The 22,156-nt window shown below is 36.5% G+C and overlaps 2 protein-coding genes across 9 annotated transcripts in view; one reads left to right on the forward strand and one right to left on the reverse strand.

Moving 5' to 3' along the window:
- The window catches only part of LOC139141358 (amyloid beta A4 precursor protein-binding family B member 1-interacting protein-like), a 76,555-nt gene that overhangs the window by 46,574 nt on the left and 7,825 nt on the right, over nt 1-22,156 (forward strand). For 5 of the 8 annotated variants that reach the window (XM_070710997.1, XM_070710998.1, XM_070711000.1 and 2 more), the window contains 4 exons: nt 8,472-8,690; nt 15,006-15,116; nt 16,895-16,993; nt 17,779-18,121. In XM_070710997.1, the coding sequence (XP_070567098.1) occupies nt 8,472-8,690; nt 15,006-15,116; nt 16,895-16,993; nt 17,779-18,121 (772 nt within the window). The remainder of the gene's footprint in view (nt 1-8,471; nt 8,691-15,005; nt 15,117-16,894; nt 16,994-17,778; nt 18,122-22,156) is intronic. The other 3 variants (XM_070711002.1, XM_070711003.1, XM_070711001.1) reach the window with 1 other exon arrangement.
- On the reverse strand, nt 5,112-8,326 carry LOC139139694 (uncharacterized). The gene is made up of 2 exons (XM_070708554.1): nt 8,007-8,326; nt 5,112-5,915 (listed from the first exon to the last, which is right to left on the reverse strand). Exons 1-2 carry the CDS (start codon nt 8,214-8,216, stop codon nt 5,112-5,114), a joined length of 1,014 nt encoding a protein of 337 aa, XP_070564655.1. The 5' UTR covers nt 8,217-8,326.

Here is a 22,156-nt window from a genome sequence, read left to right on the forward strand (position 1 = left end):
ATTTTGTGGCAACTTTTGCTATTGTTTAAAAAAAAGTTTTTAGCTCATATTTGGTATGTATATAAATACCAAAAAGAGCTTAATATGGTGAGTCGGTGGCGTCTGTATGTATGTGGGTATGTATGTATGTATGTATGTATGTGCGGATGTATGTCCGTCACATGCAAAAGCTCCCAAACTGCCACACCTACCATCACAATATTTGGTGTACAGGTAGATCCAGGGGTTGAGATGTGACGTTGTTCAAATGAACATGTCAGTGTCAAAAATATGCAAGTAAGGTAAGAAAAAGGGGAAATCCTGCAAATGTGCAGGAGTGGTGGCGTGCCAATGACTGAAACAGGCTACTCCACTGACCTTGAGTCATTTCCTGTCATTGTTTATGAACTGACACATATTGGCAGACCTGCTGAAACCATGAAGGACTGTGTTGAAACATTCCTCTGCTAAGCCTGTTCCTAATGTTGACCTACAGTACCTAAAGTTTCAGACCTTATTTACTTTTGTTATTCTTGTTTTTCTGGTTTAAATATTTCTTGATGGACCAATTCAAACCAAATATGAGCACACTGTCCTTGATGGTATATTTTTCAGAATATGCTTGTCTTATTGCTTTGACAGTTGGCATATACAGGTGTTTTAGGATCCAAGTCAGATTTGTTCAAATTGTGACAAATTATGCGATATTTCATTTTGGGGCAATTTCAGTAAAACTTCTACAAAACCTTTTGCCCGATAACTGTGAAATTTAAAATGCAGGTTCATAGAGATGACTTCAGTCAGATTTCTTGTAATTGTGATGACATCTGCAATTTTGTAGTTTTTGGGTTCGAAAACAGCTTGATATAGTCAAATTAAAGAGTGGTACATTTACTCCCTTTTAGAAATTATAACTGAAAATCATAGTCACATACCATATCATTAATTATTCATACCAGAACATTTAGTACATTAGTATTTTAAAAATTTCCTATTTTGTTAGTCACTTTGATATCGTTTATTCACATTCATCACACACGAGTTACTGTGCAGTATATGTCAATGTTACAGCAGAGCTCAATCTGCTGCTATGTTGCTTTATCAAAATTGGTACATAGAGAATATTATATATCAATGATGCATCTTTCAACAGAAACATATTCAGTTCTCATCTGGTTGCCATGTGTTTTGATGTGGCTTCATTAGTGTAGAATGCCATGACATTATGTCTGTATTAAAAGTGGTATTAAAAATAAAAAATACACCACCTTTGAGCTGAACATTTTATCATGATTCCCGTTGGATAATAAGTTAAATCCTGGGGGTCATAAGTCTCAAACTCTTGAATTTTAAAGTTCCAAGAATATATGCTGTTAAGCAATAAAAGCACATCCAGCAATGGTATGCCACGAGATTTTGACCAGTTCACGACATATAGTGAGTGCATATATGAAGTGAACTGGTCAAAATCTCATGGTCTACCATCGGTGAGTGTGATTTATTGCTATTATATCATAATGAAATTATGACGCGCATCGTCATAAACGGATTTTTGCTCAAGCTTAGAGCTCGCGTGTATGCCAGCCGTGGTATAATATAATATTTAAAGCCTTATTACTTAGCTCAATGATATAGCCTATTGTTATAAGGAATGGGTAAGGATATCTTTTTAATAGGCTAAACCATGCGCCAAATAGCGTTAACAAGCTTTAGGGAGGGAGGGAGGGTCAGGCTAAATAAAGTACCTCCACAACCCCACGCCTACCCCCAAATGTACGCGCTTCTACCGTTGTCTCTGAGTCTCCTCCGTTATCGAGTGAAAACTAAGTGTACCAATTATGTTGCCCTATTTATACTCATGCATTATAAATATTTATGAGATGCGTAATGATATCGCTGCGTAATGAGGCTTTGAATAATATAATATTTAAAGCCTTATTACTTAGCTCAATGATATAGCCTATTGTTATAAGGAATGGTAAGGGTATCTTTTTACCGTCCACATACTGCCTAAAGCGTAAAATTCTACCTAAACCATAAAACACACAACCCATACCTAAATAAATCAAAAACCTTTATTCAAAATAATTCCCCCATTCCTCATAACAATAGAAACATTCCCAGCAATTAACATATGAGAACATCATTACATCCAAAGAATAAAAGTGATAACCATACACATTCAAACTGAAAAATGAAACAGGTTCATCTCTAAAATAATCACATTGATATTTAATGAAACTAATAGAAATTCATAGCAGTCTCCAGACACAAGATATCAGATGAACAAACAAGTGGCAAATATTCACCCTATACTACACGTACATTGTACAGTCAAATTACAAATCCAAATGTAACAGTTTTCACAGAAAAACCAGCTACTGATAAAAGGCTGGTCTACAAGAAGTTACAATATTCTCCAAATTTTCATATTTAAGAGTAATATCATCACGAGTATCAATAGCATCTATTAACCTAGAAGCAGGAGCCTCTGCTTTTCCAACCTTATGGAGCTGCATATAGTGGTTTGCAGTCTTTTCTGATCTCCAACCAACATGGTCCATGAGATCTGAGATCTGTGAACCTGCCAATGCTAAAATTATTGCACATGCACTCCTAAAGCTGTGAGGAGTTTCACCTTGGTCAATATTAACACTTGCAAATATGTTTTCAGACGTTGGTAAATAGCTTGAGAGGATATGGGTTTGTGCACAACTTGACCACATGGGGTTGTTGGACGAAAAAGATAACCAAACCGTAAATCTATATCAAAACTTCTCGCTAACTTAATGTATTCCTCTATCGTACTCACGGCGCATAACGTCTTGTCATTACAACGCTTTATTGCGAATAAATTACTCTGTTCACCTCTTAAAGTTTTACCAAAAGTATGATTAAATATGAAACCAGAATTATCTGGCAACCTTACGATTTCCTGAGTTTTGATCTGGCCAAGATCTCCTGCCCTATCTCCGGACATCATTAATACCTTAAATATGGTAATATCTCTAGCATAGACGTATGCTTCAACACGTGAAGTGCTAGACACTAGTTTACTTAAAATGTAATCTAGAAGGATCCTTATCTTATTAGTAAAAATCAGCTTGGCCTGTTTAGGAGTTATATGTGCTTTGGCCTGCTCTTCACCGGATTCTTAATATATCTGTCAACCAAGGTAGAAGCGATTGGTTTGTCTTACATAAACCAGATTTAGCATCACCCCATAAAAGGACTTTAATTTAGCAGCTATATTTTTTAAGGTGCCTAAACGTAGACGTTTAGGACATTCACACTGATCAAACTTTCTGGTAACACTACCCAGGAACGGACATGTATTTATATGAACCTGAGTTCGAGCATGTTTGTCTTTATGGATAAGAAATCTGACAATATCTACTGGCATCGCTTGAGTAAGGTCTTTAGGCTGAGGGAGTCCACTTAAGAAAGATTCCAGATTTTGTACCAATTTGTCTTTCTGGATTTCATAAGCTGATTTGAACCCAGTAGTTCATTCATTCGAGCATCGATGATATCAAGATCAACCTGAGTGCGCCCTCTGTCGGACGGATAAGGAACTGAGCTGACTACTTTGGCTGAGCAAATATGGCACTGTTTTTTGTCCTCTTGACCAAGAGAATTGCAGAGTAACTGAGTACCACATAACCAACATTCCTAATGAAATATAAAATGTAGAAGTACACAACTTTAATCTTGAAACAGCTGTATTATTCAATAGATGGAGCTTTTAATAGTAATTGCCTAACTGCCAAAAGTTGCTGCAAATAACTTTCCTTTAGTTTTCGCGTGAACATAGCCATTTTTTGATGGGACAAGAATGAAATTATCCTCTCCTTTAGACGCAACTTGCACACAGACTGATCCATGTTTCTTAACTAATGGCCACCATAAAGGCGTAAAATTGTGGACTTCTAATAGAACAGTGGCTGATAAACCTTCCGAAATTACATGTCTCACCACTGGCAATTGCAAGCATACAGGGGGAAATATGAACAACCTATCGGCTTCTTGAAACGTATGTGCAAAGAAATTGACCCCTTCACAATTAGGTTGGGGATAAGGAGCTACGAAACGAGACAATTTTGCGTTGGAACATATGGCCATCGCATCTACATCATATGGACCAAACTGATCATTTATTCTCTGCCACGCCGTACTAGTAAGAGTGGTGTCATTTTCGTTTACATTTCTCGATACATAGTCAGCAAGATTGGCTGCTGATCTAACATGGGATAAATTCAACCATACATTTCGTTCTACAGCTACGTGAAATATGTTCTTGAGGATCTGATTGAGTTTTAATGACTTTGAACCAGGAAAACCATTATTCCACGCTTGTACTAATACAAGTGAATCTACAGCCACATCTAATCGTAGATTATCTATTTTATCTCCAAGAGCTAACAAAGTGCGGTGTAGAGCTTCTGCTTCTTTTACGTTTATAGACTCATTCCGGAATGAATCCTCCCAGAAATCGCTTATTTCAACTGACATACTCTCGTTAACGGTGGAATCGGGATGTAAAACAGCCCCCCTTTATAAGCGCTAGCATCTGTAAACAATTTAAGAGCATAGTGTCTTTCTTTAAGCCATTTGAACGGACCTGCATTAACAATTATGTTTTGCCATTCCCTTAGCTCTTCTGCTAACTCTTGCCTTATTGGAACAAGAAATGTTGCTTTTCCCTGAGCTTTTGACACCGATAGAGCCATTTGACGAATGTATAATCTTGCAGATGGAATTGCAAGCGCGAAAGACATACACTTCCCCATAACTTTTTGAATCAGAGGGAGAGGGACTGCCCGTTTACTAAGAATATCATTCGTTAATTCCAAAATCTATCAATCTTAATCTGTGGAACAATAAACGCCTCTAAAGACGAGTCAACCTGCATACCTAACATAACTAAAGACTTAACGGGTGTTAGGATACTTTTCTGTAACGCTAAGAAATAACCCGCCAGTACACAAATAGAGGCTAATATAAAAGCCGAAGCTTCTGCGCGTTCAAAAGGAGACAATTTCCTTTCTAACCGGGCGTGACATACCAGTAAAGGTCCCGCATGGCGATCGTCAATATATTGGATACATGGAACCCCAAGCTTTCTAGCATAACTAGTGACGGCGTAACCAACAGTATGATAAACATAAGCTGAAAGTTCCACCCAAACGGCAAAGTATTACACACAAACCAAACTCCCCCCATTGAAAACCAAAGTATGTTCTATCCGGTTCATATACAAGAATGTGGTCATAACCACTTTTATCATCACACTTGACTTGATAGTCATCTTTGTGCAGGTAACGACTAACATCAACCAACTTGTCGAGCTTGAACGGAATATCTTGAATCCATAGATTTAAGTACCTCATGTCTATACACATCCTTGGCTTCTTGGGCTCAACAACAATTGGCATCACAACATGAGGAGGAGGATCACGACCGACAATACCCCAAACCGAAACAGCACCTGTTTTTAATCGGTCAGCTATCGTCTTTGCTATAAATGGAGCAAAATCCTTGTTGCTAGGGGGATTGTTAAACTGTCTAGGAGGAGGCAGATCATGGAAAAACTGTTGTCCTTTAAAACCTCCTGAGAAATGGCGTAGATATGGAGACACTTTCACACCATTCGAAATCCAAGACATGATTTCATGTTTATTTACCAGATCCATCGTAAGCTCATTCCATGCATCTGGGTATTTGTGCAGCTCGCCAGCAATAAACTGATCTGGGTTTCTGAATGACATTTCACTAAGAGATACTTTTCTCAAACCATTGGAGACCAAAGATAACACTTCGAACATGTTACCATCAGGAGCCTGTCCGGGGGTGCCCCCAAGCGTTGTCCAATCATACGAAGTTTTTGGAAGTAGCTTGATATTGACAGGATTCTTTAACTCCCAAACTTGAACAATCTAATGAGGAACAAACAGAAAAACTAGGGCTATAATATAAACCAACAGTGCATTCTAGATAACATAAGGGGACACCCCCGGACAGGACCATGCGAAAGGCCGGCCTGCAAAATGCAGAGGGCACGGAGAGTGGCCCCCCTATCCGGGAGTTTATTGAACTATGAAAAATGGACTGCTTTAACGGTGAGCACATTATAGGCAAGAATACCCAAGACAAAACAAACACATTCATCATGTTAAACCCTTGTTTTATTATGCAAACATCAAACGTTATGAGACAAAGCTTTTTTTTTTTTTTTTTTTTTTTTTTTTTTTTACACAGGCAAATTATCTTTTACACAATAACAATGACACTCTAAGTGAGAATCAAAATACATCTGAACTGGCCAATTCACAATTCTGTACAAGTCAGTCATTCCATCATAATTCAGACTACTTCTTATCTGGACAATTTCTGGCTATATGACCTTGTTTCCACAAACGTAACACTTAATGTCTCTTCCTCTGCCTTGAGGGCGTTGAAATTGATAAGGACGAGGATAACTGCGCGTGTTCTTTAGAAATTGCCCACTTTGACGCGATTTCTTCTTCCTCTTTGTTGCCAAGTAGAAGGAGGACTAACTTTCCCGCGTCACTCCCAAAATCATTACTCTCAAATTGTGCTAGCACAGCTCTGAAACGTTGAAGTTTCGAGTGATTCACCAAGGTAGCCCTATCTACCAACACTCTCAGGGCATTATGATAGCGTATCTCGATGCGCCAGAATGTGCCACATCCATAACTTTTTGCAGAGCTTCATCGACATTCGCAGAGTCTGCCGCTTTCTGTAGCTTTTCCACTTTTTCTTCCAATTGTTTCAAAGCACACGCCACTGGCATCTGAAAAATAGTGCTTAAATTATTTCAACACGTGAGCAAGCATAACACTTCCTTTCATTTTAAAGTTATGCAATTACCCTTCTTAGCACCATTTTCACAAAACAAGACCACTTGTTGCATACCTCAGCGTATGCAAATTTTACAAAGCAAGACCACTTGTTGCATACCTCAACGTATGCAAAATTTTACAAAGCGAGACTACTTGTTGCATACCTCGACGTATGCAAAATTTTACAAAGCAAGACCACTTGTTGCATACCTCAACGTATGCAAATTTTCACGAAGCAAGACCACTTGTTGCATACCTCAGCGCATGCAAATTTTCACAAGCAAGACCACTTGTTGCATACCTCAGCGTATGCAAATTTTACACAGCAAGACCACATGTTGCATACCTCAGCGCATGCAAATTTTCACAAAGCAAGACCACTTGTTGCATACCTCAGCGTATGCAAATTTTCACAAAACAAGACCACTTGTTGCATACCTCGGCGTATGCAAATTTTCACAGAGCAAGATCACCTGTTGCATACCTCAACGTATGCAAATTTTACAAAGCAAGACCGCTAGTTGCGTCCTCAACGTAAGCAAAATTAAAGTAAAAAAAAAAAAAAAAGTAAAAATGGAGGGAAATAAAGATGGTGTCCCTGTAACGCTGAGCAAAAACCGTAACTTCGCACAGGTGAACAAAGACATAACTAAGGAAAGGGAAAAAAACTACTAACAAAAGGTATAAAACGCTAATTTACAACACCTAAAAGCACATGTAACAAGCTGCTATATAACAACCACATGTATACAAAAACAAAAGAGAAAAACTGAATGAAAGAGAAAAAGGAAAAAAAGAATACAACAAGACAGAATACAAAGTATGCTACAAATAATTACTAACAAGAAAATAAAATAAACAGGAGCTAAGGAGAATTTCAAAATCGAAAAATTTTCAAACTTATCGCACACACCAATGGAACAAAGAGAAAAAAAAAAAATAAACAACGTACACAGAACGACTACGATCGAATTAAAAAACCAAACAGTTCAAAAAACTGAAAACTCGTGTTCTCAACGAAGATAACAAATAACCGTGTCTCAACGCAACCCCAGAAACATTGAAACTTGACCGACCGCATATGCACGATAAAAAGGGGTAACTCGACAATCAGGCAATGTAAAACTTGAATAGAATGAAAGAAACACATGATATGAGTCTCACCTGAGATTCAGACTCTTTAGAGGTTGTTTCAGTAACTACTACAGGTGTAGGAACTTGTGCGCTGGTAGAAGGGTTTTGAGCCGGAGTCCTCGCAGCACCAGGATTGTCTTGAGTCGATACCTGAGTAGCAGCATTACCAGAAATTGAAGGACGGGACACAGCCGAAGCAAAAGACCTGGTTGCATCTGCTACAGTGTTAGGACGATCCATTCTGTCGTGTTACTGTGGCTCCTCCGTTATCGAGTGACAAACTAAGTGTACCAATTATGTTGCCCTATTTATACTCATGCATTATAAATATTTATGAGATGCGTAATGATATCGCTGCGTAATGAGGCTTTGAATATCACCAATATACCAAGGTTCTTTTCGCATCTCGACAATCAGATCACTGTATTTGCACCATCAATATACTGGTATGATATAATATCATATAGCGAATACTATTTGATTTTCCATTTGCAGCATTACCTACTTTCAACCAAGTCTTCAAATACAGCTCAAGAATTTGCAGAGAAGACAAAGCAAGATTTGATTGATGAATTTTTTCTTAGTGGTGCTAATTCAGTCGTTGAACTTGAGGGATTTCTATTTCTCAAAGCAGAAGGCAAGAAATCATGGAAGAAACATTTTTGTATGCTGAGAGGATCTGGAATATACTACTGTCCAAAGGGCAAATCTAAGGTTTGGTTTCACACTTATCATAAATGTTATTTGTTCCATCATTTGGCCGCATTGTTGAATTTTTAGCTCACATTTGGTATATGCATTACCAAAGAGAGACTATACACGAAGTCAGCAGTATATATGTGTGTATATCTATGTATACATATGTACCAGTATGTCCGTCCAAATCAAAGTTTTCTCAGGTTATGTCTGTTTTCTTTGAATTTAATTCATACCTGTAAATTTTTTTTCATGCCTGTAATTTTTTTTCATACCTGTAATTTTTTTATGCCAGTAATTTTTATTTCATGCCTGTAATTTTTTTTTCATACCTGTAATTTTTTTATCCCTGCAATTTTTTTTTCATGCCTGTAATTTTTTTTTCATGCCTGTAATTTTTTAGCTACTATAGACTATAGTCTATAGAAGCTATTGGTATCTGTCCGGCGTCCGGCGTCAGTCTGTATGTATGTATGTATGTATGTATGTATGTATGTATGTCCGTTTGTGAGGCGTCCGTCCACTCAAATATCTTGAGAACCGCAGTACTTACTGATTTGATATTTGTTGTGTAGATGAAAAATAAAATTTTGAGAAATCATTTTTTTAGCTCCCATAGCCATATGTATATATGGTAATGGAAGCTATTCTTATAGGCTAGGAAAATGTCTGTATGTATGTATGTCTGTATGTCTGTATGTCTGTATGTCTGTATGTCTGTCCGTCAACATCAAAAACTCCAAAACCGCTGCACATTTCATCTTGATATTTGGTGTGTACATGGATGATGGGCTGTAGATGAGATTTTGTTCAAATGAAGTTGTCATTGCCAAAAATATGCAAATTAGTGCCAAGAAAGGCGTTTTTGGTAAAAAATCTTCTTCTTCATAACCGCTGGTCAGACTGCTTTGATATTTGGTATACAGGTCCATAGGGATAACCCAACTTGGATTTGTTCAAATTGTGATGAAATATGCAAATCTGTATTTTTAAGGAATTTTTTTGTCATTTTTGGTCAAAAATTTATTTCATCAAAACCGCTCGTCTGACAGCTTTGATATTTGGTATACAGGTCCCTAGGGATAGCCCAACTTGGATTTGTTCAAATTGTGATGAAATAAGCAAATCTGTATTTTTAAGAATTTTTTTTGTCATTTTTGGTCAAAAATTTATTTCATCAAAACCGCTCGTCTGACAGCTTTGATATTTGGTATACAGGTTCCTACAGATAAACTAAATATGATATACAGAATATATGATGAAATCTGCAATTTTGTATTTTTGGTGCAATTTTTGCCATTTTTGGTCAAAACATGTGTTTCTCAAAAACTACTTGTCTGATGCCTTTGATATTTGGTATACAGGTTCCTGGGGGTTCTCTTAGTGTGATATAGTGAAATTTGATGAAATCTTCAATTTTGTATTTTTGGGTCAGTTTTTGCCGTTTTTGGTCAAAATATTTGTTTCTCAAAAGTTACTCATGTGATAGCTTTGATATTTGGTATACATTTTTATACATAATTATGATGAAATCATCAATTTTGTATTTTTGCAGCTAATTTTGCCATTTTAGATCAGGCCATCCTGAAATGAGCTATCAAAGATCTCAACCTTCTTCATCAATACATATGTCACAAAACGTTGCTCTCTTCATAACACAGCAGAGCTCTGTCGAGCATTGGGTCGTTTGTTAGCTCCCATAGCCATATGTATATATGTTTACAAGTTCACATTTTATTGAAAATCTCAATAGCCACTGAGCAGATTAGATGAAAAATTAGCATGTAAGTACTTTGGGCTGACCGGAAATGATTGTGCACATCTTGGGTCAGTATCTTGGACTTGCTATTTTTCATGAATTTTTTTGTAATTTTCTCCCATTTTTGGTCAAAAAATCTTCTTCTCTGAAACCACAAGTCTGATTGATTTGAAACTTGGTATGGAAGTGCATAGGAGTGACCTTTCCCAAATCTGGGCAAATCGTGGTGAAATTTGCATATTTGCATTTTTTGGCTATTTTTTTCATTTTTGATCAAAATTTTTTTTTAACTCTGAAACCACACGTCCGATTGAGTTGAAACTTAGTGTAGAGGTTTTTACGGGTGATGTCAGTAAGATTTGATCAAATTCTGGTGAAATTTGCATAATTTTATTTTATTGGGGGAATTGTTTCTATTTGTGATAAAAAAATCTTTTAGCTTGATTTTAGCTTGTTTTGATAACTATATGGGAGCGACCAGTGACATTGTCGCTATTTTTTAATTTTTTGATATTGTTGAAAATATGCAAGTTAGTGCCAAAAAAGGCGTTTTTGGTAAAAAATCTTCTTCATAACCGCTGGTCAGACAGCTTTGTTATTTGGTATACAGGTCCCTAGGGATAACCCAACTTAGATTTGTTCAAATTGTGATGAAATATGCAAATCTGTATTTTTAAGGAATTTTTTTGTCATATTTATTTAAACTTTATTTAAAGAGGGTAAACATCCTTAACAGGAAACCTGGTTAGCATAAATGCTAATCTTCCCCAGGGCCCTCTATGACATACAAAGTACATAAAGAAATAAAATTACAAAGCACAAAAACATACACTAAAAACATCAAACAAAGGGCAGTAAAATGATCAGTACAAACAATGCAATGTTCTTAAGCTTAAAGACGAAAACATTTAAACATTACTTGACGTCAAGTATGTCCTGATGTAATTTGTTTTGAAGGTGTTCAACGAAGGTGATGATCGAACACTCTCTGACAGTGAATTGAAAGTGACGGCACCATGGTGTCTAAGAGATTGTGACGTTACGACAAGTCTCGCCCTAGGGACATACAGAATATCGGTTTGATTGCTGAATCTCGTACTGCGAGATGATACACTGGTTATTTTAGTGAACAAATTTGTAATATATTGGGGCAACATATTATTGACGGCTTTATACACGAAACAACTTGTTCTGTATTCGACACGATTTTTATCGGCATTATTTTACATATTTCATAAAGTGGTGCAGATGGAGTTGCTCTAGGGGCATTCGTAATTAATCTGAGAGCCATATTTTGAAGAATCTGAAGGCGTTTAATATGACTCGTGCCACCCCAAATTGTACTACAGTAATCAAAGTGGGGTTGTATAAAAGCTTTATAAAAAAGAACACGTGTTTCGGTTGGCAGAAAACAACGTAATCTACGCAACAGTGCTAGATTTCTACCAACAGTGCCAGCAATTTTTCGAATGTGGTCTTTCCAGGTCAAGTGTTGGTCGATAATGATACCAAGAAGTTGATCAGATGTAACTGATGTCAGTAAACAATTGTGTAAATAGATGTCAAGATTGGATTTTGAGAGCCTAGAAAGTTTTTGCTTCGTTGTTATGAGCATTGCTTTGGTTTTTCCTACGTTTACAACCATTTTGTTTTGTTCACACCATAACGATCCCATTCATAGCAACTGTTAATTTGGTTTCTAATTCCGAAATATTATTATCTGATTCACTAATAGTGGCATCATCGGCGAACATGTCTATATTTGATTCGATGGATAATGGTAAATCGTTCATAAATAAAATAAATAAAAGGGGTCCGAGAATACTGCCTTGAGGAACTCCATTTACAATGTCACTGACTTTAGAGCATGTTCCCTTAATGGAAACAAACTGTTTTCTGTCTTGTAGATATGAACTAAACCATTTGATAGCAAAATTGTTACATTTGTAATATTTGAGCTTGTCTAATGTCATATTTGGTCAAAACTTTATTTCATCAAAACCGCTTGTCTGACAGCTTTGATATTTGGTATACAGGTTCCTACAGATGAACTAAATATGATGTATTGAAGATATGACAAAATCTGCAATTTTGTATTTTGGTGCAATTTTTGCCATTTTTGGTCAAAAAATGTGTTTCTCAAAAACTACTTGTCTGATACGTTTGATATTTGGTATACAGGTTCCTAGGGGTTGTCTTAGTGTGATATATTTAAATTTGATGAAATCTTCAATTTTTGTAGTTTTAAGTCAATTTTTGCCATTTTTGGTTAAAATATTAATTTCTCAAAAGTTACTCATCTGATAGCTTTGATATTTGGTATACAGGTTCCTAGGCTTTATCTTAATGTAATATATTGAAATAATGATGAAATCATCAATTTTGTATTTTTGCAGCCATTTTTGGTCAGGCCATCCTGAAATGAGCTATCAAAGATATCCACCTTCTTCATCAATACATGTGTCACAAAAAGTTATTCTCTACATAACATAGCAGAGCTCTGTCAACTGTTAGGTCGCTTGTTTTTTCAAAACCGCTGGTCAGACAGCTTTAATATTTGGTTTACAAGTCCCTAGGATGACCTTAGTGAGATAATTTGGTACAGTCAGGAAATACTTAATTTTGTATCCATGTCTATAGTAGCTTCAGGGACTTTGGCCCTATCTTTTTAGTTTTGTTACCTTTAAACCCACTGATAGCCTTGTTCATCCTTGGTGAAAAGCTTACCTTTTGCCAAAAATTTAGCATTCTTGAATCCAACAAGTATCTCCATCTACATGCACTACTCAAACACAATCGTAATTGACTCACTTCATGCCTGCAATGGAAAAGGTGCTGAAAAAGGGGTGATGACGACATTCATGGTATAGGTCCTGTGACAGCCATCAACTATGTAGCACAGTGCTGAAAACAAGCGTTTTTATCGTGTAGTGAATAAAACGTCGATTCTGAGGGCAACTGAGTAGCATGTAAGTAGGGATATTTGTTGGGTTCAACAATGCCATATTTGAGGCAAAAGTAGGCTTTTGACACAGGCTGACAGCAAACAGTACCGGTAGGTTTAATGGTCACAAAATTAAAAAGAAATTACAGGCATGAAAAAAAATTACAGGTATGAAAAAAAGAATTACAGGTATGAAATAAAAAAAATTATAGATATGAATTAAAAAATTAAGAACTGTGGCCTCATTTAAGCCACTGTAGTTTCATGGGCTTGGCATTCGTCAGGAGTCTCCTGACAATTGCCAAGCGCATGAAACAGTCTGTAGAGTAACAACGATAACTTCCAGGCCTAGCAATATATATATATATATATATATATATATATATATATATATTATTATATATATTATTATATATAAATATCAGGGTTCTCCCCACGCCGATCGGCACCAGTTGGGCCTGTCGGGCACTCAGAATTTCCGACCAGCATTGACAAGTGACCGTCCGGCACTTGCTGTTCAATGCTTTGAACAATCACACTTTTGAGGTCAAGCAGTTTATAAAATTGCATGAAGAGTTGATGAAAACAATGGTACTATATAATGCCGTTCAATAAAATGCTATTTAAACAATACCACCGGTTAATTACCGTACACTGATTTTGCATATGAAAAGCTGTTCAACTGTTGAACGTATGTTCACAAGCTCATTGCCCTATGAACAAGACACGGTTTTCCTGTCACACAGTATCTTTGTACGATCGAAAGGAGGAGAAAAACTGAAGATTTTTTTGCTTTGTAAAATGAAGTACGGTAGCGAAAATCCGCACAAAAAACAGGACTTCTACAAAAACGTACTCTTCAATGTTAAGTTCAAACTCAATGAGTGGCATTGTGGAAAGACTGCATGCAATGAAAGTCATGAGCAACCTTTGGTGTCAACGAATCCAGTCTTTGAATTACCAATGAAAACTCACTCAGTTTTTAGGTCAATAAGCCAAAAGTTACTTGTCCGTGGCAACAAGCCTCTCTGTTTGTGAATTTTCCCATTCTACAATGACTATCAGGAAGCAATTGAAGCGAATTTGACATCGAGAAATTTAACTTTCAAAACTATGGCCGATTAGTCAACCATAAGTTGTTGGTTTAAACTCTACTGAGTCTGGGCATGAGCATTAAGAAGACCACCTAGGTCATTTGAAAAACTTAGGATGATGGGTCAGTGCGATAGTAATCCAAACTTCATAGTGGACAGGGATTATATAAGCACAGGAAAATGATGACAAAGTGGTACGTTATTTTTCAGAAGCTTCAAAATATTCCTTTACAACTACTAAAGATTTTTTTCTTTCTGTATTGTTCAGTTAAAACTGAAAAAATACCTTGAAGGTACAGTGGAAATGGCTGTTATTATTTGTACATCAGCCCTAAGAAAGTAAACATACAAGCATATAAAATGTTACAGTTTTTCATGAATATTAATGCTCATGAATATTAATGAACCGTCCAGCACTCTTGGAACTCTTGGGAGAACCCTGATATATACCGGTATATATATGGATCAATTATGTGTTATTTTTTATCAGAATGGGAGCACATTGTCATAATGGCACTTTTATCTTTACATTTCAGTCATTGAAAGACCTTGTTTGCTATGTCCAGTTTGAACATGTAAATGTGTACAATGGCGTAGGTTGGAAGAAGAAATACAAGGCACCAACAGACTTTTGCTTCGCACTGAAGGTAGGCACATCTACTGGGGTATTTCAACTTCTTCATTCAATGCATAATAACATTCAGTGCTTAATGATTTTTTTTCATTGCAAAGTTGTTGTTTTTTTAATCCAGCTCTGATAAAGTAGCATGACAACATTTTTTCCTTTGCAGAATATTCAAGGTTTGAAGTAGCAATGAGTCTCTGTCAGAATAGTAACTCATAAATTGGTTGCTGGCCATAAACAGTTAACCGCTTTAGCTACCCAAGGCCGGCCAACTACACTGCCATGTGATATGCATGTTCCTAAAGATGACCTCCAGTACCTAAGTTGCAGACCTTACTTTCTTTTGTCATTCTTGTTTTTCTGGTTGTACTGTGTGTAGAATTCATTGTCATAACATCAATATAGAATTTTGCTACACTGAACAGATAGAAACAAAATTCATCGTTGATCTTTGGTACCAATACTACCGTAGTATGTACCGATTCTGATCAAATGTGAGCAAAACCGCATCATTGGCGGTATTTTTTATTTCAAAATTGAATCATGAATATACTGCACATTATTTGTGTGTTAAACATGCATGTAAAGTGCAGTGTGGAGTGTATATAGTATTCAGATTCGGGGCCGATCATGCTTGATGACTTTCATTTGCTTCAAACTCTGTTTACATTTTTCAGCTCATATTTGGTTTTATATATAAATACCAAAAAGAGCTTATATGATGAGTCTGAGTGGCATCTGTATGTCTGTATATTTGTGGGTATGTATGTGGGGATGTATGTCCGTCACACACAAAGGCTCCCATACCGCCAAAGCTACCGTCTCAGTATTTGGTGTAAAGGTAGATGTAGGGGTTGAGATGTGAATTTGTCCAAATGAACACATCAGTGTCAAAAATGTGCAAATGAGGTAAGAAAAAGGGAAATACTGCAAGTGTGCAGGAGTGGTGGCAGTGAACTGAATCAGCCCACACATCTGAATAAGAGGATTTTGACCTTTAACCTATTTGTATGCAGGGTACCTATTATGTTTGGGAGTGGTAGCAGTAACTGAAACAGCTAATTGGTCATTTCCTGTCATTGTTTATGAACTGTGACATATTAACAGATCTGCTGAAACCATGGATGTCTATTTTTGTACATCCATGGTTGAAAGATTCTCTGCTATGCATGTTGCTAAAGTTGACCTTCAGTACCTAAAGTTTCAGACCTTATTTACTTTTGTCATTCTTAATTTTCTGGTTTAAATATTTCTTGTTGTTTTTCTGGTAGTACTGTGCAGAAATTGTCATAACATCAACATATAATTTTCCTGCACTGAACAGATAGAAATAACACTTATTGTTGATCTTTAGTATGTACCAATTCTGATCAAATTTGAGCGACACCGTATAATTGCGGTATTTTCTATATTCATTATCAACATTTAAAATTCACTTGCATCAATTTCAAAAAGTATAAAATAATAGCAATAATATACTCCTGTCAAGCAAAAATTTTGCACTCTATAATATACTCGGATAAGCAATTTTGTTCTCAGTCTTGTCTGTTTGTACTTGATTTTTCTGTACTTGATTTTTTGCCTAATATAATTTTAGCTGTTACCACATCTACTTAAGGCATCTCTGAACTGAACAATGCACTGTAATTATACTGGAGTTGATTACAGAATTGTTAGAACTACCCATCTGTAATTGTCAATCAGCTTGTCAGTGAATACTTTTTACACCATGATTTTACAAAATGTGACATAGTACTCCATCTCATATACCCCAGTCTAACATTTATATTTCATTTCTAGCATCCTCAAATTATGCAGAAATCAAAATACATAAAGTATATGTGTGCTGAAGACTATAGGACTGCTCAGCGTTGGATAACAGGAATTCGCATTGCAAAGGTAAGAGCAATTTCAATCACGGTACTACCGTGTATGTTATTTATGTCATGGAAAAATTATTGTTTCTTTTGCAAAAATAAATACCATAGAGAAAACATGGACATAACCTAGATTGGAATTAGTGCATTTACATGGTAACAAAAGACAGCAGTGTTGTACTTCAGCTTTTAGATGAAACCATTGAATCACTAGTGTGTGAACTGACAATAGAACGCAACAAGATTTTGCCTTTGTCGAGAAGAACTCGCATGTCATAACTGCCAGCAGATGTTTGACAACAACCATTCGACATCATTCTATATGCAAGAGATTTCATGACAGTATGTGCTAATACAAAGTTGACCAACATAGATAGGAAATTGCTGAACCACATATTAACATTTTGAACATTTGATCACCAGCTTTCACATAGCTCGAATACTTGACCATCAAGTTCAGTGACATATTCTTTCATTCCAAATGCAAAATACTTTGTTAGAAGTAATACTTAAACTATGTGAAAAGCATCCTTGATATTGTTGCTGCTGGCTTAAGAGTGAATCAAACAGTCTCCATACTTTACATGTAAGCAGTACTTAACACTGAGTAAAAATTCAGCTGTCTCCAATGTAGAAATGGGTCGTGTTTCAAAAGCAGACAGAGTCAGATAATCGATATTATTTGTGTTACAAAAATCGGAGTAGAGCTGTGTTGTTCATCACTTGCACTTTAAATACTTCTTGTCTCAGACACTTGTGCATATTGATGCATTGTAATATAATTCAGAAGCTCATGTATTTTTACAGCATGGAAAACAACTGTACAGCAACTATGAACAAACTCTGAAGGAAATGTCAGATTACACAAGTAATTTGGGCAGCATGCGTAGCAGTGATACCAGTTCCATGGCCAGCGTTCAATCAAGTTCAAGTTCACAAGGATCTCAAAGCTCCCAAGGTAGCACACACACCAGTGTCCAATCCAGTCCTGCCTCCCAGAGTTCAGGTTCCTCCATCAATTCTCAAGCACCTCCTACTCCTCCTCCTAAGACTAAGACTAATTTACGGTTTAATGCAACTCGTAACCGTACACCCATACCTGAGTGCATGAGTACCTCTGTTTATAATAATACTAAATCTAGATACCAAGGTAAGATCAAATCATTTTTTAAATTGCTCCTCTTCAAATAACAAGTCATGGTCTGTATAACATACAATGACATACTAGTTGCCATTTTCCTATTTAGCTATGACATATGGAAGAAAACATTGACATTTTGATGTAGTTGTATGTCTGCAATTTGCCAATTACTGTATTTTGAAGCAGTGTTAAGCACTTTATTTTAATTAGTTTACCGTAGAATGTTTGTTTTGCATATCTTTCTTTGAGTTCCATAACATAAAGTTGAATGCACTGTTGATGTTCTTAAAATTTTGTATTATATCAACTGATCATATGTTTACGTAAGTTACTTTGAAATTTTAATTCTTAAGCAGTGTGCGAATTAAGAGAAATTAGCTTCAGGTCATAAGGGCCTGCACCAAGCCAAAACTTCAGGTCCTTACAGAAAACTGCTGGTCCTCAATAAATGTAGTTGTTAACGATCATTAAAGTCAACTTCTCCACCAATACTATGCTTTTGAATGTTATAATCTTTAATTTTTCATGTCCTTTTATCAATAGAGTCAGTAAGTATTCACTCAAAAGGACTAAAATATCACAGCCCTCATCTTCCTCATTGTCATGCGCACACATTTATCAATGTTTTCCACCACGGGGGAGGGGGGACTATGGGACTAACAGGAGAATTTGACATTTTTCTAGCTATGTCAAATCCCTCCTCTAGGACTATAAAATGATGTCAAACACCCAGGGGTCGGGGAATAAAGGCTCATGCACAGGCTACATGTTGATGATGAAAGCGAGAAAGTTTGTCTCTCACGACTTTCTATGGGGAATGGTGTTCTCTACATTGCTGTGTACAAATGTACACTACACCAGGGCATGTGATATTGTGATTTGAAAATGGTTGGCGAGCTGAAAATCTTTTCTGAAATTAGCCAACGCGAGTGGTAGAAGAGTGAGTGAATAACTTAGTACCTTGAAAACAGTCGTAAGTGTATGAATAATTTTTTAGTCCCCACGGACACCGTCCGGGGGGACTTATAGGTTTGGTCATGTCCGTCCGTGTGTGCGTCCGTCCGTGCGTCCGTTTACGCAGATATCTCAGACATGCCCAGGTCAATTTCTTTCAAACTTTGCACAAGGATAGTACCCTACCCTATACAGATGCACGTCGATTTGTTTCACAATGCGATCAAATTTGGCCGTGTTAGAGGACTTTTTAGTTTTCATCTCCATAGACTCCTATGTATAAGGCAGTCTCCATAGACTCCCATGTATAAGGCAGACCATAGACTCCCATGTATAAGGCCAAGAAAAATTTAGTTTCTCATCGTATTCATATTGCAAAAAGGATGCAGTGACACAGTTTTTTAGTCCCCATGGCTGAAGTCCAGGGGGCTTATAGATTGGGTCATGTCCGTCCGTGAGTCCATTCGTTCACGCAGATATTTCAGATATTTTGACAAAATGTCACGTGACCTTGGAGACCTTTGACCTCAAATATATATATTTGTCCATAACTCAGTAACCACAAGTGCTACACCCTTCATATATGGTATGATGGGACAGCTTATGACGCCACATATTGTACCTCATTAATTATGCACATATCTAATTTTGAGCAAGCCAATCGAGCTAGAGGTCTGATTTTCGGTATATAGGGATAACTTTGCAATACAATTTTTTTGACAAAATGTCACGTGACCTCGGTGGTCTTGGACCTCAAATATACATATTTGTCCATAACTCAGTAACCACAAGTGCTACACCCTTCATGTATGGTATGATGGGACACTTTATGACGCCACATATTGTACCTCATTAATTATGCACATATCTAATTTTGAGCGAGCCAATAGAGCTAGAGGTCTGATTTTCGGTATATAGGGATAACTTAGCAATACAATTTTTTTCAAAATGTCATGTGACCTTGGTGACCTTTGACCTCAAATATACATATTTGTCCACAACTCAGTAACCACAAGTGCCAAACTTTTCATATATGGTATGATGGGACACCTTATGACGCCACATATTGTACCTCATCAATTATGCGCATATCTAATTTTGAGTGAGCCAATAGAGCTAGAGGTCTGATTTTTGGTATATAGGGATAACTTAGCAATACAATTTTTTTTCAAAATGTCACGTGACCTTGATGACCTTAGACCTTGATTATACATATATATGCATAACTCAGTAACCACAAGTTCTATAAGCTTCAATTTTGATAGGATATTAGACCTTCAGATTTCACATCTCGTACCTCATTTATTATGCACATATGTATTTCTTGGCTGGCCAACACAGCTAGAGGTCTGATCTTTTTTACCGATTTAGAACCATAACTTAGACATGCCTCTTGTTATAAATTGGGAAAAATGACATAAACCTATGTGCCCATAGATGTGAACTTATACACTCCAGCGATACTTTTTAATGACCACATTTCCCTGCCCCATCAAGACTAATACTCCTTTTACAAGTGGGGACTGTGTCATTGACAATGACTTGTTTATATAAACATTGATTACTACGTCTTTTTTTAACAGAAGGGAGAAAATACTTGGTATGTATTTTGATATGACAGATGGATTACTTTCAGCATTTTTCAAAAATAAATATGCTTAATGTGGCCTCTGTTGCATTCATGAAGAAACAGATGAAGTTATACTTTTAATTAAAAGGACAAGTACCGTAACTTTTTCTCGATTATAGAAATTGCAGACAACGTGAATGGCAAACGCCACTCGCGGAAATGAATGCATATTTTCTGATCGAAAAGTTTTGCCTGAGCGATTGCTGGGTCTCATTGCCCTTTTAAAAGCTTAAAGTTATTAAAATGACTCTGAAAAGTTTGACAGACACCCGATACTGCTAAAATCATCGACACCGTAAAATCTTGAAAGGCGTATTTTTTGCGACATTTAGGCCTACAGCCCAGGATGACGGTGAGTTTTGCATGCCTGTCGTAAAACGGTATCGGTATACATCGAAACAATTTGAAGCCCTACTCTCGGTCTCAGAAAGTATACATGACGGCTCGTGCAACTCGACAAGACTGATATGATAAGGCCGCTCTGTTTTATAAAATGTATACTTATTATGGCGTCGATATATCGTGGTAACAGTCGGCCTTGTGAACTTTGGTTAAACACCAACGAGCAAGCAAGATGTTCTAGCGGTCCACAGACAAACGAAGCGAAACGTTAACTTGATTGTCGACTGCAAGTAGCACAATTGGTGCTGTCGTGTAACACTTAGTCCTTGTATCGGGCGTAGTTCAAAACCATAGAGGTAAAAAAGTACCTCCATGTTCAAAACCAAATATTATTAGTCAACAGCACTGTTCTCTTAGTAGGTTTTTGTCTTAAACTCTTCCATGAACCATTTATGTTTTGAACGCTTCAATGGAAAATCAAAGCAAAGAAAACGGAGTCAGTTTGATAAAATGAAGGGCTGTATTATGTACATTTGTGTACATGTAAATTCCAAACACTTAAAGTGTGGAACTAGTGAAGTGATACTGGGTGTTGTTGTCATATTTTTATTTTTTTATTTATTCTTTAATTCGAGAACGTACTCATAAAACCAGAGGAAAACACAAAAAACTTACTCTACAAGAAAATAAAATAAAACTAGACATACTCTTCACTTGGAACAAAACTCAAAAGTACATAAAGTTTAAAAACATTCTGAGAAAATCTTGCGCCAAAAGACGCTGTGTCGAATTATATCAAAAGATAAAGCTGCTGCGATGAGATGATTTTCGCTTTCCATCAAACGAACGTAAAAATTAGAACAAGCCATCCGTTGTTTACTTTGAAATGTCATGATGCAATGACTGACAAAAGTTTCTGAAATACTCAGTCGGTGTCTAATACCCAACAATATTCTAAAAGCGTTATTATATACAACTTTGACATCATTGATACATTTCTCAGTGTAAATACTCCAAAGATGGGAACAATACAGAGCAGAACAATATGCCTTAAAAAGACACAGATATGCTAACATTACCAGGGTTACACTCACTAGACGAGTATTATTATAATATTG

The sequence above is a fragment of the Ptychodera flava genome, chromosome 9, assembly GCF_041260155.1.
Source record: "Ptychodera flava strain L36383 chromosome 9, AS_Pfla_20210202, whole genome shotgun sequence".
Lineage (NCBI taxonomy): Eukaryota > Metazoa > Hemichordata > Enteropneusta > Ptychoderidae > Ptychodera > Ptychodera flava.

What these genes read in the sequence shown, in the direction of transcription:
- LOC139139694 (XM_070708554.1), bottom strand. Translation starts at nt 8,216, where the DNA reads ATGGATCGTCCTAACACTGTAGCAGATGCAACCAGGTCTTTTGCTTCG. An exon ending in CTAAAGAGTCTGAATCTCAG is followed by an intron (nt 5,916 to 8,006) that starts GTGAGACTCATA and finishes GTTCCTCATTAG; the next exon opens with ATTGTTCAAGTTTGGGAGTT.